This window comes from Sapajus apella, unplaced genomic scaffold (genome assembly GCF_009761245.1).
Source record: "Sapajus apella isolate SASKATOON/1434 unplaced genomic scaffold, GSC_monkey_1.0 scaffold25, whole genome shotgun sequence".
NCBI lineage: Eukaryota > Metazoa > Chordata > Mammalia > Primates > Cebidae > Sapajus > Sapajus apella.
Window position 1 is genome coordinate 25,424,981 of NW_022436965.1, and position 14,287 is coordinate 25,439,267.

The 14,287-nt window shown below is 32.5% G+C and overlaps 1 protein-coding gene across 1 annotated transcript in view; it reads right to left on the bottom strand.

Annotated features, from left to right (window-relative positions):
* The window catches only part of NUF2 (NUF2 component of NDC80 kinetochore complex), a 34,335-nt gene that overhangs the window by 9,543 nt on the left and 10,505 nt on the right, over window positions 1-14,287 (bottom strand). Inside the window, exons 6-11 of the mRNA XM_032291549.1 lie at window positions 8,669-8,766; window positions 7,420-7,493; window positions 6,037-6,133; window positions 5,092-5,154; window positions 1,989-2,126; window positions 53-193 (exon numbers count right to left, since the gene is read on the bottom strand). Coding sequence (XP_032147440.1) covers window positions 53-193; window positions 1,989-2,126; window positions 5,092-5,154; window positions 6,037-6,133; window positions 7,420-7,493; window positions 8,669-8,766 — 611 coding nt within the window. The remainder of the gene's footprint in view (window positions 1-52; window positions 194-1,988; window positions 2,127-5,091; window positions 5,155-6,036; window positions 6,134-7,419; window positions 7,494-8,668; window positions 8,767-14,287) is intronic.

A 14,287-nucleotide genomic window follows, 5' to 3' on the forward strand; every position in this document is an offset into this window, starting at 1 on the left:
CTGTAGTAAGCTGTTATATAATGAAGACATAAACATTCCACATAATACAAACCTCCTTTAAGATACTGGCTAATTTTTCCCTATTATCTGAAAGGTCCTGTATTTTCTTTCGATATAACTGCACTTCCAACTGACATGAAGGCAGGCAGTCAACTGAGTCTCCATAGAGTTCATATTTCTCTACCACTTCTTGCTTTGAAAGACAAAAAACAAAGACAATAGTTTGATATTCTTCTTTATGAAGGTGCAGTAATATCAATTTGTTTGCTCTTAAATAATTTCTGCATTTAATACTGAAACCTTAAGAGCAGGGAACAATTAAATTTCTAGGTCAATAATACAGCACTATTACTGACATGTGTTTAAGCACAAGTAATTGTTTTTTAATTGCCAAGTATCTTCAAACAAAGGAAAATTACCACAATTTTACTAAATTACTCACTGAAATACCTTCCAAAAGTTATTCATGATGATATTAAAATATTTTGCCAATACTCAAACTATTTCTGATTACTCCTGGGCAATCAATCATATTACTCGTTTATAATCTTCCTATTCATTTGTAAAATACCACTACTACAGCTAATTCTTTTAAAAAGATTAACTCCTCTTCTAAAATTGCAAAATGAACATATATTTACCACAACTATGGCAACAATACAAAGACTCCTTCCCTTACCCCACCAGCCTATCCCTTGTTCTACCTTATTTTTTACCTTTTTCTTACTAATTTGTAAATACTCTTTGCAAATCATGGATATAATGCCTCTACCTTTCATATGCACTGTAATTGTGTTCTAACATGTCTACTTTTCTGTATAGATTTTGTTTCTAATCTTAATTTTAAAAATCTATTCCAGTCCAAGATTATATAAATGTTCTCCTAAAATCTGTAAAACTTAAAATTTTTAATGTAAATTTTTAGTCCATATAAAATTTATTTTTGTAAAAGAGCAAAGTGTAGGCCCAACTCCCTTTTCTTCTAGAAGAATAGCTAATTGAGCCAGAACTGTTTCTTAAATAAACCTTCCTTTTCTCATTAATACTCAAACCTATTTCTGGGTTCTCATTTCTGTTCTGGTGATCTTTGTCTATTTTTGTGTGATAATCTTAACTTTCAAGAATGAATTAGATAACAAATTCAAAGATAAACCACAAATGTTTTTAAAATTAGTAGTTTCAAAACCTTGCTTTACAAAAGATGCTAAATTATCTACCCACTTCTAAATTTGTTTTGCACCACGCCAATCCATCTCCTATAATAACCCATAATCCTGAACATACCTTACTCCCTACTGCCCCACAGAATTCACATATGCTGTTTCCTCTGCCTTGAATGTTCTTTCATACACAATGAATTGGGCCTTGGTACTGCTATGTTTAAAAAGAAGTGTCTTTTTTTTTTAATGTTACCATCTGAAGAATGGTAGCAGTCTTCCGTCCCTCTTCCACCTGTACTTCCAGTCCAAGACTAAACTGGGCTCCCATTATTACATTATTTCAAAGCACTCTATACTTTCTTTCCTCTCTTTCTGATACTATTAATAGATTTTCATTTTTCCATTAGTTTGACATTCACAGCAAAATTAATCAGAAGGCACAGAGATTTCTCATATACCCCATCTGCACACATGTGTATACCTTATATTTTGTTATATATTGTAATCTATAATCGTTTGTAAAATCATTTAATACCTTTCTCCCTTGTAATAAAGTAATTAAGTCTCACAAGGACACAGCATTTCTGTTTTGATCTCCCAGAGCAAAGACTCAAAAAACTGTTCATAATTGAACAAATGTCTTGAAATTCTATTTTCCCCATATCCACTCTAGAGAAAAGCTACAGATTAAAAATGTCAAAAAAGTTTAAGAGGAAGAGAAGTATAGATAACTCAGAAATCCAAAATTAACAAATAAATTAAACAAGAACTTGCTAAAATTTTGTTTTTAAAAAGATACAAAAGCATTAACATAAAAAGAAAACTCACCCTGGCACTTTTAAGCTTCTGGACTGTATCTTTCATTTTTTCTTTATAATTCTTCAGCTTCTCTGGAGAATCCACAATTTTTGTTTTCAAATTCTCTTGTATTTCTTTCAGAGAAACAACTGACAATTTTAGTTCATTCTGTTGAGAAAAAATTTTTATATATTAGATATAAGAATAAACTTGGCAATTTACCATTCTTCTAATGGAAAAGAACAAAGAAATTAGGTGCACGTTCTCTGTAATGGGATTAAAATTAAATTCTGAACTCATCACTTACCTACTTCATTGCTCACATTTGTCTACAGGCCAAAGATCAAACTCTTTAACAGCACAGTCAAAGCCTTTCATTACACGGCTCTTACTCTCTTCCTGTCTCGTTGCATCTCCCACCAGTTCTGTACTGCACCCTATAAACTGGTAATACTAATCTTATGTTTAGACAAATATAAGTGATCTTTCTTTGACCAGTAGGGTCCTCCTAGAATATCATCACTCCTGTCCGCCTGCTAAATTTGTATTGATCCCTCAAAATCCTGCTCCCATTTTCTCTACATTTCTTCTTTAAATAGCACAATTATTGCACATGCAACTCTATAATTATATATTTGACATGTCTTCCAAAATTGAGCAAACTGGAGTTGTGAAAAATTATTTTGGTTCTCCCAGTACCCAAACAAATTACAGCACTGAGAAGGTGCAGAATACATGCTTGCTGAATCAAAACAATTCCCTTCTCCTGAATTTCAAAATTGAATGTAACTATTCAAAGAATCAAAGTGAAGGATAACTGGAAATCCTCTTGAAAATTTGTTGTAAGTCTGAAACTATGTCAAAAAAAAATTCTATGAATTTTCTTCCCAGATATTTGTTGGTAAGTTGTATTTACATTGTTTTTGGACCCTCTATGACTCAATGTACTGACAAGAAAGATTTTCCAGAATTATTAAGTCAAAGAACAAATTTACAGATCAACATATAACACAAATACATTTCCATAGAAACAGAACAACAAAATAGTGACACATGATTATGTGCATCTATATGTATATGCATACAATGTCATGAAAAAAGGGCAAAGTATTACCTCAAGGTAAAATGGACTGAGAGAAGACCTTTCACATTTTGTACCCTTCTCTCTCTACATATATATATGTATGTATGTATACTCCCCTCTCTATATAAACATATATATGTATGTATATGTCTATGTAAAGAGAGACTATTTCATAACAGGAATGTATTACAGTATGGCTTGTGTAATTTGCCTAAGTATTTTTAACTTAAAAAAAAGAAAAAAGATTCTTACTTTTTGATCAGCTAACTCATAGGCCAAAACTGAATGTTAGATATTAATGCATTCCCATAACTTCTGTATATTTTGTTATTTTATTCTTAGAGTTCTGCAAACCACCACACTATTCTCTTTTAATGCTCTACAAGATTAGAGGTTATTTGCCTTACAATACTGTTAACTTTCATCACTTTTCTCCCTTTATAAGAGGTCTAAACTTGATTAAGTACGAAGTGCTTATTTTAACTTGGATTTAAATGGGACAGAAACAAGTAAATAATAAAATGGAGCCATAGTAAGTACTACTCAGATGAAAGCATTTGCCAATTAAAAAAAAAAAAATGGTGGAAAAATAAGAAAAATATAATACCAGAGTAAGTTTCTCAAGGATCTAAAGTATACATGTTAAAATAATAAGAAAACTATAAAAATACAATGAGAAAATATAGTATTAAAAAAATAATCTGATGAATGGGGTAGGCCTTTCTGTACACAGAATTAAAGCCAAAAACCATAAAGGCCATATCTACAAATTTTACTACATAAAAACATAAAACTTTTAATGGAAAAAAATTATAAATTTGAAAGAAAAATAAAAAGAAAACTAAAATCCCTAATTCATGGAGTTTCTTAAAAAATAAATAAGCGACCAGGTGCTGTGGTTCACGCCTGTAATTCTAGCACTTTGGGAGGCCAAGGAGGGCGGATCACTTGAGGTCAGAAGTTCAAAATCAGCCTGGCCAACATGGTGAAACCCCACTTCTACTAAAAATACAAAAAAATTCGCTGGGCATGGTGGTGGAAACCTGTAATCCCAGCTACTCTGGAGGCTGAGGCAAGAGAATCATTTAAACTCAGGAGGTGGAGGTTACAGTAAGCTGAGATTGGGCCACTGTACTCCAACCTGGGCAAAAGAGTGAGACTCCGTTTCAAAAATATTAAATAAATAAATAAGCAAGGTACACAAACAAGTAATTTACAAAATAAGAAATACAAGAAATCACTGAGCAAGATGGCTAAAATCACTAGAATTAAAAGAATTAAATTAAAACAAGATTTTTTTTTCAATATAAAAGTAACAAAGATTTTAAAAACCTGAAAACATCCAATTTTGGCAAGGGTGTAGAAAAAGGGACAGTCTCATGTTCTAATGGTGGGAATATAAATTGGTATCTTTCTAGAAATCAGTTTGGCTGCATTGGTCAATTTTACATGTGTATTTCCTATGATCCAGAAATCCTAAACAAAAAATTTATTTTAAATAAAAGCAGCCTATTGCAGATATATGTATGTACATATGTATGCATATAATACACATACACATATATTTCTGTTTAATAGCAAAAAATTAGAAACAATGTAAAAGTCTATCAATAGGGGATTAAAAGGATCTATATGATAGCACATACATATAATGTACAACTAGATGCAAGCATTAATATAATGAGGATCTATTTAAAACTCATAACTGTACTATATTGCTAAGTGAGGAAAAAAGCAGGTAAGATATATTGAGCATAATATCATTTATGTAAAATTACACATGTATATTTACATTTGCATGGGAAATACAATCTTTGATATATATCAGATTGTATAGTGAGCTTTCAGGTGATTTTTACTTTCTTCATACATTTCTGTGTTTTGATATTTTATAAAACAATAGTCAGCTCTTATATTTAAGTTGAAAAAGACAGTTTCATTTTCAGGGGAAAAAGGGAGAAACATTTGACTATAACACACACAGCTAAATACTCTTCAACACAATATATATTCAAACTCTAAAAGCTAGTGAAAAGAAAAGATGTTTACCAAACGCTTGGTTTTCTCTGAAATATTTGACTTCTTTTGGGAATTTCCCTCTTGCAGTACTATCTAAGGGAAAAAGCAAACAAATGTTTTATAATGATTCAAAACATTTAGATTTAGCCACTCACTGTTGTCTCATAAAATTAAGGTAAGAAAGGAGTCAAGTGTGTTAGATCAGCTATTCTTCAAACTTTCTCTGTTCATGATGTTCCTAAGCCAAAAGAACAATCTAAGACTTCCTTTACTAAGTAGTTAAGTCCAAATAATGGTATAAGTGTTTATGTCCTAACGTTGTAGCCCTTTGAAAAATAATACATATATAAGTTGAAAGAAAAATTTTTATTTTGTCCTTAAATAACCTCAAGTTCTTAATTAGATGTATGTACCTATTAGGCACTGCATAAATTCACGTACCTTGGAGTGTATATTTCAGATTGGATATAGATATTCTCATTTACTGTGCTACAATGATTTTTACATTGCACTTGCTTTTATCACAGCAATGCCAAAACCCAGCTTCACAAGGTATGAAAAAAATGTAACCAAATACTGAAACTGAGCTACCTTGAATTCAAGAAGGATATGACAGATGCTGACTACCACAGTGTTTCTCTTGAAAATTTAAGATATTTGGAGGCATTCTTCAGGGTTTACTGCAGTATCAAGGGTGCCACAATGCATGGTTTGAAAGCAGTGAAATTAGACCTAGAAGAACCCTAAAAAATTCTATTCAATAAGATAACAAAAAACTTCGGCAACAAAAATCATCATGGTTCTAGATGGTTGAGAGCAGTATGTATCCATTATAAGGGGTACAAATGAGCACAGAAATATATTCTTTTTCTTTAGTAATAGAGAATGCAGTGTTCTGTTGCCTCCACCATATGTCCCACCACATCTACAAACACATTTTATTTTTTTAATTTTAAGGTGCCTCACAACAGATACCGTTTTTTGATGAAAATCCTGATTTAGTGATTGCTGCAGCTCCTGAATATCATCTGAAAGTTGCTTGAACTCTTCTTGCTCTTCAACTGGAACAGAACTTGACAGCGAAATAGATTAAAATACTGTTTATTGAGTTCTTCACTTTTGAAAGGCTAAAATGAAATACCTGTCCTCCAATAACTTAGATGAAGAAATTGTCTACTTTTATGTTTCTGAATTACACCCTTTCATGTGACAACCATTTAAACTGAATGACCTGGTCTCTACTACAGGGCGAAAATAAAAATCAAATGAGCTCCTTCAGTTTTCTGTCATAAAATCTATGGATCCATCCACACACATACCTACTTTCTCTAACTTCACTCCTACTAAAATGCATATAGCATTCCTCCTGGTAACAATGCTGATCTCCTCTACGCTGGTTATCATCGCCTCACATCTCTTACTCTCATGTCATCCATTCTTCTGCCACTAGTCCTTCCTCACAACACTTACACATGTTCAAGTCTCTTCTATATGAATGCTTTCAAATAATTTTGCCTATCTGATATATTAGCTGTTTTTATAAACTGTTTATAGCCTTTGTCTCTTTTTTTAAAGTAATCCTTTTCCTATCAGTTTGTAGGGCTGCTTTGTATATTAGAAATATTACAACTCGAATTTATCACATTTGTAATATTTGCTTTCTGGCATGTACTGAAAATATTCTCTCCACCTTGTCATTCTTCTTTTGATTGAGTTTGTGGTATCTTTTACCCTTTTGTCGTCTAATGTCTGCCTGTCCCCAGTCTTTTCAGCTTACTGCTGCCTATAAAGGCAGTGTTAACCAGGGGCAGGTTAGAAAAATCTCTCACCTGAAATAGATAACCTCAAAGACATCTACAAATTAGAAGACATTTTTAAAATCCTGCTCAAAATCAATATATATATAAGGAAGGCCAAGAAATCACAACTGTTGAGTGATTCTTTCCCCTATATTACCTATAAGTGAAAAACAACACAAATAAACAAAAAACTCTGTTGTAGAAGTAAACATTTGATGGAATCAACTGATCTGAAGGAAGATAGTTCAATTATTGCTCAGCTACGTAAGACAATATTCCAGATATAAATTAGGAGAGTAAGCTAATGACTTTAAACAAGTCAGGCTAACACATTAACAACAACAAAAAAAGCTAAAGAATGTATTACATAGTTAAGAGTTAGAAGAAAAACTAGTTTTTCTTTTTCTTTTTTTTTTTGAGAAAAGGCAAACTCAAATACTCTGCTATTTATTATGGAAGACAACAGAGACTTAAGGTGAACTATAAGGTTGCAATACTACTTACAATTCATTTTGCATTGTGAAATTGCATTTATCTTACTTGTAAATCTCCCACTTACTCAAGTCTCTCTAGTTTCATTAATGCCTCCTGGTGTGCAGCGTTTAACTGTTGCATTTTGTCCGCAGAGGATTTCTATTAAAGCAATTTTAATAATCTCATATTAGTGCATTTCCACAAAATCAGTGTGTCCAAAATGCTTACTCACACTATAGTTTTAACCATCAGAAATAAGAAATTTAAGATAGAGTTAGGCCTTCATGACAAATGAATTAGGAATTTCTTTACTTAACACAAATGTTGAGTTCTCATCATAGGCCCTGAGCTCGGTACTGAGAATTCTCAAGAAGACTAACATATAGGTCTTGAACTTAAGTAGCTAAGTCTCCTTGAAGAGTCAGATACATGAATAAAAACCCACAAAATAGCTTGTTATTTTTAATATAATGGGAACAAACAAGAGTGACATCTTGGGTAATGGCTGGGAAGAAGGGTGATAGGGCTTTGTAGAGGTGATACATGTCTGAGCTGTGTCTTAAAGATAGTGGAGTAATTAACCAAGCAAAGTTATGAGGGTGTGTGTATGTCAGCACATGAATGTGGTAAACTTTGAAGATTATATGATGTTTAGAAGGTATAAGCTTAGCATGATTTGTTCAAAGAAGTATTGATCTATATAGCTCAGTGAAGCTGGAGCCTAGCGTCTAATTGTCTGGAGTTACTCTGGTGCTTTTCTAAGAGTATGGTACCCCATTACTAAAGACAAATGGGAAATCACACAGATGACCCATAATCTTCCCAAATTCTCTAAATTGTTGATAGAAGGAAAATGAGTTTCCATCTGTTACAGTGATTGCCTTGGACTGAATCTTATAATTTAATACTGGGCAAGCATGATAAACACCATGACAAGCAGTCCAATTAGGCCATTATTTAAAAGGCAAATATAAACCTCAAATATGTAATGAAAGCTACATTATCTATGCAAACTGCAAAGAAAAAAATGTAAACATATCAATATTCTCTTCTCTAACAATTCCTAATAGAGGAAAACAAGCATCTGCTATAAGATTTTAAAATCAACAAAGCTCAGCCTCTCAATAATGTTACCAAATTTCAAAGAAAATCCCACTCTGAGATATGCTTTCCAGTAACTAAAATCTGCAAGTTTATATAAATACAAAAATAAATTCAATTTTAAAGGCAATACAGCAATTTGCTATCTGTGACAATCATTTCAAAACAGATTAAAATTTCATAAATAATGTTACTGATCTGGCATGTAATCTAAAAACATATTTAAATCTTACATATTGCCAAAGAAATTCCATATACGTCTCACGGCATGCTTCTCTGAAGTGAATAAAGTTGATAATGCCACTTAAAAACCGACTTGTCCGTTTTGCTTCTAAAATAGAAAGCAAGACTCTTTAAAAAAAATCTTTGACCCAACATAATATGAAAATGAAAATTCATCCTCTTTCACCATATACTCTGCTCATAATATGTAACTCTATAGGATATAACGAAGTGTAGAAAATATGCTCTAACTTAAAAGGTAAGAATTATCTTTGTATTAGTAACTTAGAAAAAAAAGGCAAATCACTTTTGGTCATGTAGGAATAACAGAAACCAGAATTACTCTCCCATATTAAAAAACTAGAAAAACAAAAATTCATGAAGTAACACAAATTTTAGATGCTGGACAACAGGCAATATAGGACAGCAATCTCAAAGAGAAACAAATGAGGTGAACCCTATTAATGCACCAGCCCATGGCTGAAGAGTTTTCAGGCTGTACTCCAGAGAAAAAGAACACAAACAAAACTTGCATGTCTTGCTGGGTGAAAAAGATAAGAGTTTAGAGTTTGCAGAAGCAAAGCAACTAGGATGTGTGGAATTGAGTATAGAGAGGAGGAAGCTGCAAAGAGAAAGAGTTCTGGAAATCTGTAGGGGAATCCCCTCAAGCTCTCAGTTCAGTACTAATTAGTTCATGAATATCTAGAAACTACTAAGGCCAGGAAAACAACCAAAAATATTTGAAGGAATAAAAAAAAAAATCCAGCAACCAAAAATGTAAAATTCACAATGTCTGCCATCTGCTAAAAATAACCAGACATGCAAAGAAAAAGGACAACATGACCCATAATAAGAAAATAAAATCAATCCACAGAAACATATTAAAAAATAACACAAATAACATAGATAATAGATTTAGTAGATAAGAATATAAAAACAGGCTTTATAAATAAGGAGGGCAGAGAAAAGAATCAGCACTACGAATAAATAAAAGATTTTTTTTAAAAAAAGATCTGAATTAAACTTTTAGAGTTGAAAAATACCTGAAATAAAAATTACACTGATGGGAATAACAGTAGATTAGACCTAAAATAAAAGGATTCATGAAATTGAAGACATAATAGAAGTTATTTAAATAAAGGCCAGAGAGAAAAAAATGAATACAATATCTGTGAGCTGGGAGACAATATCAAGCAGCAAAACTAACCTGTAATTGGAATCCTACAAAAAGAAGGGACAAAAAAACTATTAGAGAATAGTTGAATATTTTCCATATTTTATAAAAACAATAACCAAATGCAAGGAAGTGAACATATCTAAATGGGGAGCAAGGGTGGAAGGGGAGGAAAGAAAGAAGAGAAAAACAGACAAAAAACCAAAAAACACCCAAAAGTCGCATTATACTAAATAGCTATAAGGCAAAAAAAAAAAAATCTTACAAGCAGCCATAGAAGAAAACAAAACACATTATGTAGAGAGCAACAAAGAAAAGAAAAGCAATAGACTTCTCATCAGAAGCAATGCAAGCCAGAAGACAATGGAGCAGTATCTTTAAAGCACTGAAAAATTGTCAGCTAAGAATTCTATAGTGTAGTCCCTCAGTATCTGCTGGACATTGGTTCCAGGATGCCTAGAGAACCCAAGTCTATGGATGCATCAGTCCCTTACATAAAATGGCATAGTGGCTCATGCCTATAATCCCAGTACTTTGGAAGGCCAAGGTGGGTGGATCACAAGGTCAAGAGATTGAGACCATCCTAGCTAACATAGTGAAACCCCTTCTCTACTAAAAATACAAAAATTAGCTTGGTGTGGTGGCACACACCTGTCATCCCATCTACTCAGGAGGCTGAGGTAGGAGAATTGCTTGAACCCAGGAGGTGGAGGTTGCAGTAAGCCAAGATTGTGCCACTGCACTCCAGCCTGGCAACTGAGTGAGACTCTGTCAGGAAAAAAAAAAAAAAAAAGGCATAGTACAGTTGGCCCTCCATATCTGTGCATTCTGCATCTGTAGATTCAACTGACTGTGGATTGAAAAGTTGACTCTTTGTATCCATGGAGTGCTCAAGAAAAATATCTTTATTTATCTATTTTTCTTTCTCAAAAAGATGTAGGTCTCACTCTGTTGCTCAGGCTGGGGTGCTGTGGCACAATCATAGCTCACTGCAGCCTTGAACTCCTGAACTCAAGGGATTCTCCCATCTAAGCTGCTGGAACAGCTAGGACTACAGATATGTACCACCACACCTGGCTCATTTTTTAAATTATTTGTAGAAAAAGGACCTTGCTATATTGCCCAAGCTGGTCTCAAACTCTTGGCCTTGAGCAATTCTCCCACCTTGGCCTCACAGTGATGGAATTATAGGTAAGAGCCACTGCACCTGGCCTCAAGGAAAATGCCTTTCAAAAATTAAAGTGAAATAAAGGCTTTTAAACAGCACTACAAGAAGTATCAAATAGAATCCTTCGTGTGTAAGGAAAATTGTACCAAGATAGAAATTTGGTGTACTTAAAAGAACATGAGTTAATATAAAAGAGATTTTTCCTCATCTAAAAAAATCCCTTTGAAAAAGAAGTCATTATATCAAAAAGATAAATGCTCTTGTATGTTTATTGTAGCACTGTTCACAATAGCAAACATATTGAATGAACCTGTGTCAATCAATGGAGAATTGGATTTAAAAAATATAGTATGCATATACCATAGAACACTACTCAACCACTAAAAAGAAGAAATAATCTCTTTTGCAGCAATATGATTGGAACTTGAGGCCATTATCCTAAGTGAAATAACTGAGAAAGTCAAATACTACACATTGCCACTTATAAGTGGGAGCTAAACAAGGGTACTCATAGACAAACAAAGTAGAACAGACATTGGAGACTACAAAATGTGGGAGGGTAGGAGAGGGATGAGGGTTGGAAAATTACTGATTCGGTACAATGTTCACTACTTAGGTGATAGGTACACTAAAAGCCTAGATTTCACCACTACGCAATATATGTATGTAAGAAATCTGAATTTGTATCCTCCACACATATTTTTTAAATGTTAAAATAGAAAATCCTTTAAAAGATAACTGTTTCATGCAAATCTAATATCAAGTAAGGTGTATAAGATATCTGCAAAAGTAAAATTTATGACACAAAAGCGCAAAAACCAGTAGTAGAGAAAATAAAGGTATATTATTGTAATGTATAATATATTTGAAGATATACAATGGTATGTTAAAGACATATACATATATACTAAGCCTTGGAGCAAATACCATTTAAAAAAGACATATAGCTGATAAGCCAATAATACAGACAAGATAGAATACGTTTTCATATACAGTATTATATAAAATAAAATTTATTTTAATAAATCAAAATAAGATAGGAAATGAGGAAAACAGGAATAAAGAACAGGACAAAGAGAAAACAAACAGCATAAGGGGATTTAAGCCCAATCATATCAATAACAACACTAAATGTAAATGGTCTAAGACTCCAATTAAAAGGCAGAGATAGCAAGGTGCAATTAAAAAAGCAAGATCTAACTATATCCTGCCTACAAGAAACTCATTTTGAATATAAAGACACAAGTTACAAGAATGATATAGCATGTTAATACTAATCAAAAGAAACCTGAAGTAGCTATGTTAATACCAAATCAAGTATATTTCGGAGCAAAGAATATGTCATCAAGAAGATATAGCAATTCTAAATGTGTATGCTTCTAAAACTAGAGCCTCAAGTTACATAAAATAAAAATGAAAAGAACAGGCAAAACAGACTAACAATCACAGCTGAAGATGTTAACAACTGTCTATCAACAGTTCAATAGAACAACCAGTTTAAAAAAAAAAAAAAAAGGCTGTAAGGATCCAGTAGGCTTGAACAACACTATTAACCAACTGGATCCAATTAACATGTTTAAAACACTCCACTCATCAGCAGCAGTGCTCATGGAACGTTTACAAGGGTAGACCATGTGACAGGCTGAATAACAGCACCCAAAGATGTTCAGGTCCTATTCTTTGGAATTTGTGCATGTTATCTTATTGGCAAAGTAGCTTTATAAGTATAATTAAAGATCTTGAAAATTACTGTAGAATATCTGGGTGGGCCCTAAATGCAATCACAAGTATCCTTATTAGAGGAAAGCAGAGAAAGATTGAACTCTAGATGGAAAATAGAAAGCAATGTGACCATGAAAGCAGAGAGAGATTTAAATATGCTATACTACTGGCTTCACAGAAAGAGGTCATGAGGTGAGAAATGCAACCTTAGAAGCTACAAAAGGCAAAGACACTGACTCCCTTCTAGAGCCATCTGAAAAAAGACAGCTTTAGTAACACCTTGGTTTTGGCCCAGTGAAACCAATTTTGAACTTCTGACCTCTAGAACTATAGGAGAATAAATGTATGTTATTTTAAGTCACCAAGTGTGTGGTAATTTATTACAGTCACCATAGTGAACAAATACAGACCATATTCTGGGTCATAAAGTAAGTATGAATACATTTAAATGGATTCAAATGATACAAAGTATATTCTCTAATCACAAAAAATTTTTAACAAATCAATAAAAAGAAAAATCCCCAAATATTTGGAAAGTAGACAACACACTTATAAATAACCCATACATGAAAAAAGAAATCAAAAGAAAAATTAGAAAATATCTTGAACCTAATAAAAACAAAAACACAACATCCCCCTTTAGCTGGGGGATGCAACTAAAGCAGTGTTAGAGGAAAATTTACAGCACTAAATATCTATATTAGGAAAGAAGAAAGGTATCTAATTAATGGACTTGGCTTCTGCCTTAAAAAAAAGAGTAAATTAAACCCAAAATAACCATGAAGAAAAATAATAAGCTCAAAATTCAACAACAATAATAATAATAAACCAGAAATGACATATAGAAAAGTCAATGAAGTCAAAAGCTGGTTCTTTGAAAAGTGATAACCAGATTGGTTAGGAAAAAAAGAGAGAAGAAACAAATTATTAATGACAGAAATGAGAGAGAGGATGTTATTACCTACCCCAATGACATTAAAATAATAGGGGAATATTATGAACAATTTTATGTTAATAAATTCATCAACCTAATAATTCCTTTAAAAAGATAAATGACCAAAGTTCACTCAGGAGTTTTGACAATAAACAACCAGAATAACCCTTAACGTATTAAAGAAATTAAATTCTTAACTTTTTCCACAGAGAAACCGCCAATCCAAGATGGAGTCACTGGTAAATTCTACCAAATGTTAAAAAACAATAATAACAATACAAATTTTAAAAAGATTCCCAAAAGTGGAAGAGGGCATCTTTCCAAACATATTGTAAGAGACTAGTATATCCTGATATTCAGATCAGTCACTGCAGTGTCATCGTACGAAAACTACATAACAATATCTATTATGAACAGAGACAAAAAAAACTTAATAAAATATTAGCAAATCAAATCTAGCAATATATTAAAAATATATCATAACCAAATGGCACATCCTGAATGCAAGGTTGTCTTGATATTCAAAAATCAAACAATGTAATTTGCTAGATTAAAAGGGAAAAGTCATGATTATCTTGCTAGAGGCAGAAAAGGTATTTAATACCCTTCATGATAAAAAAAACTCTCAGTGC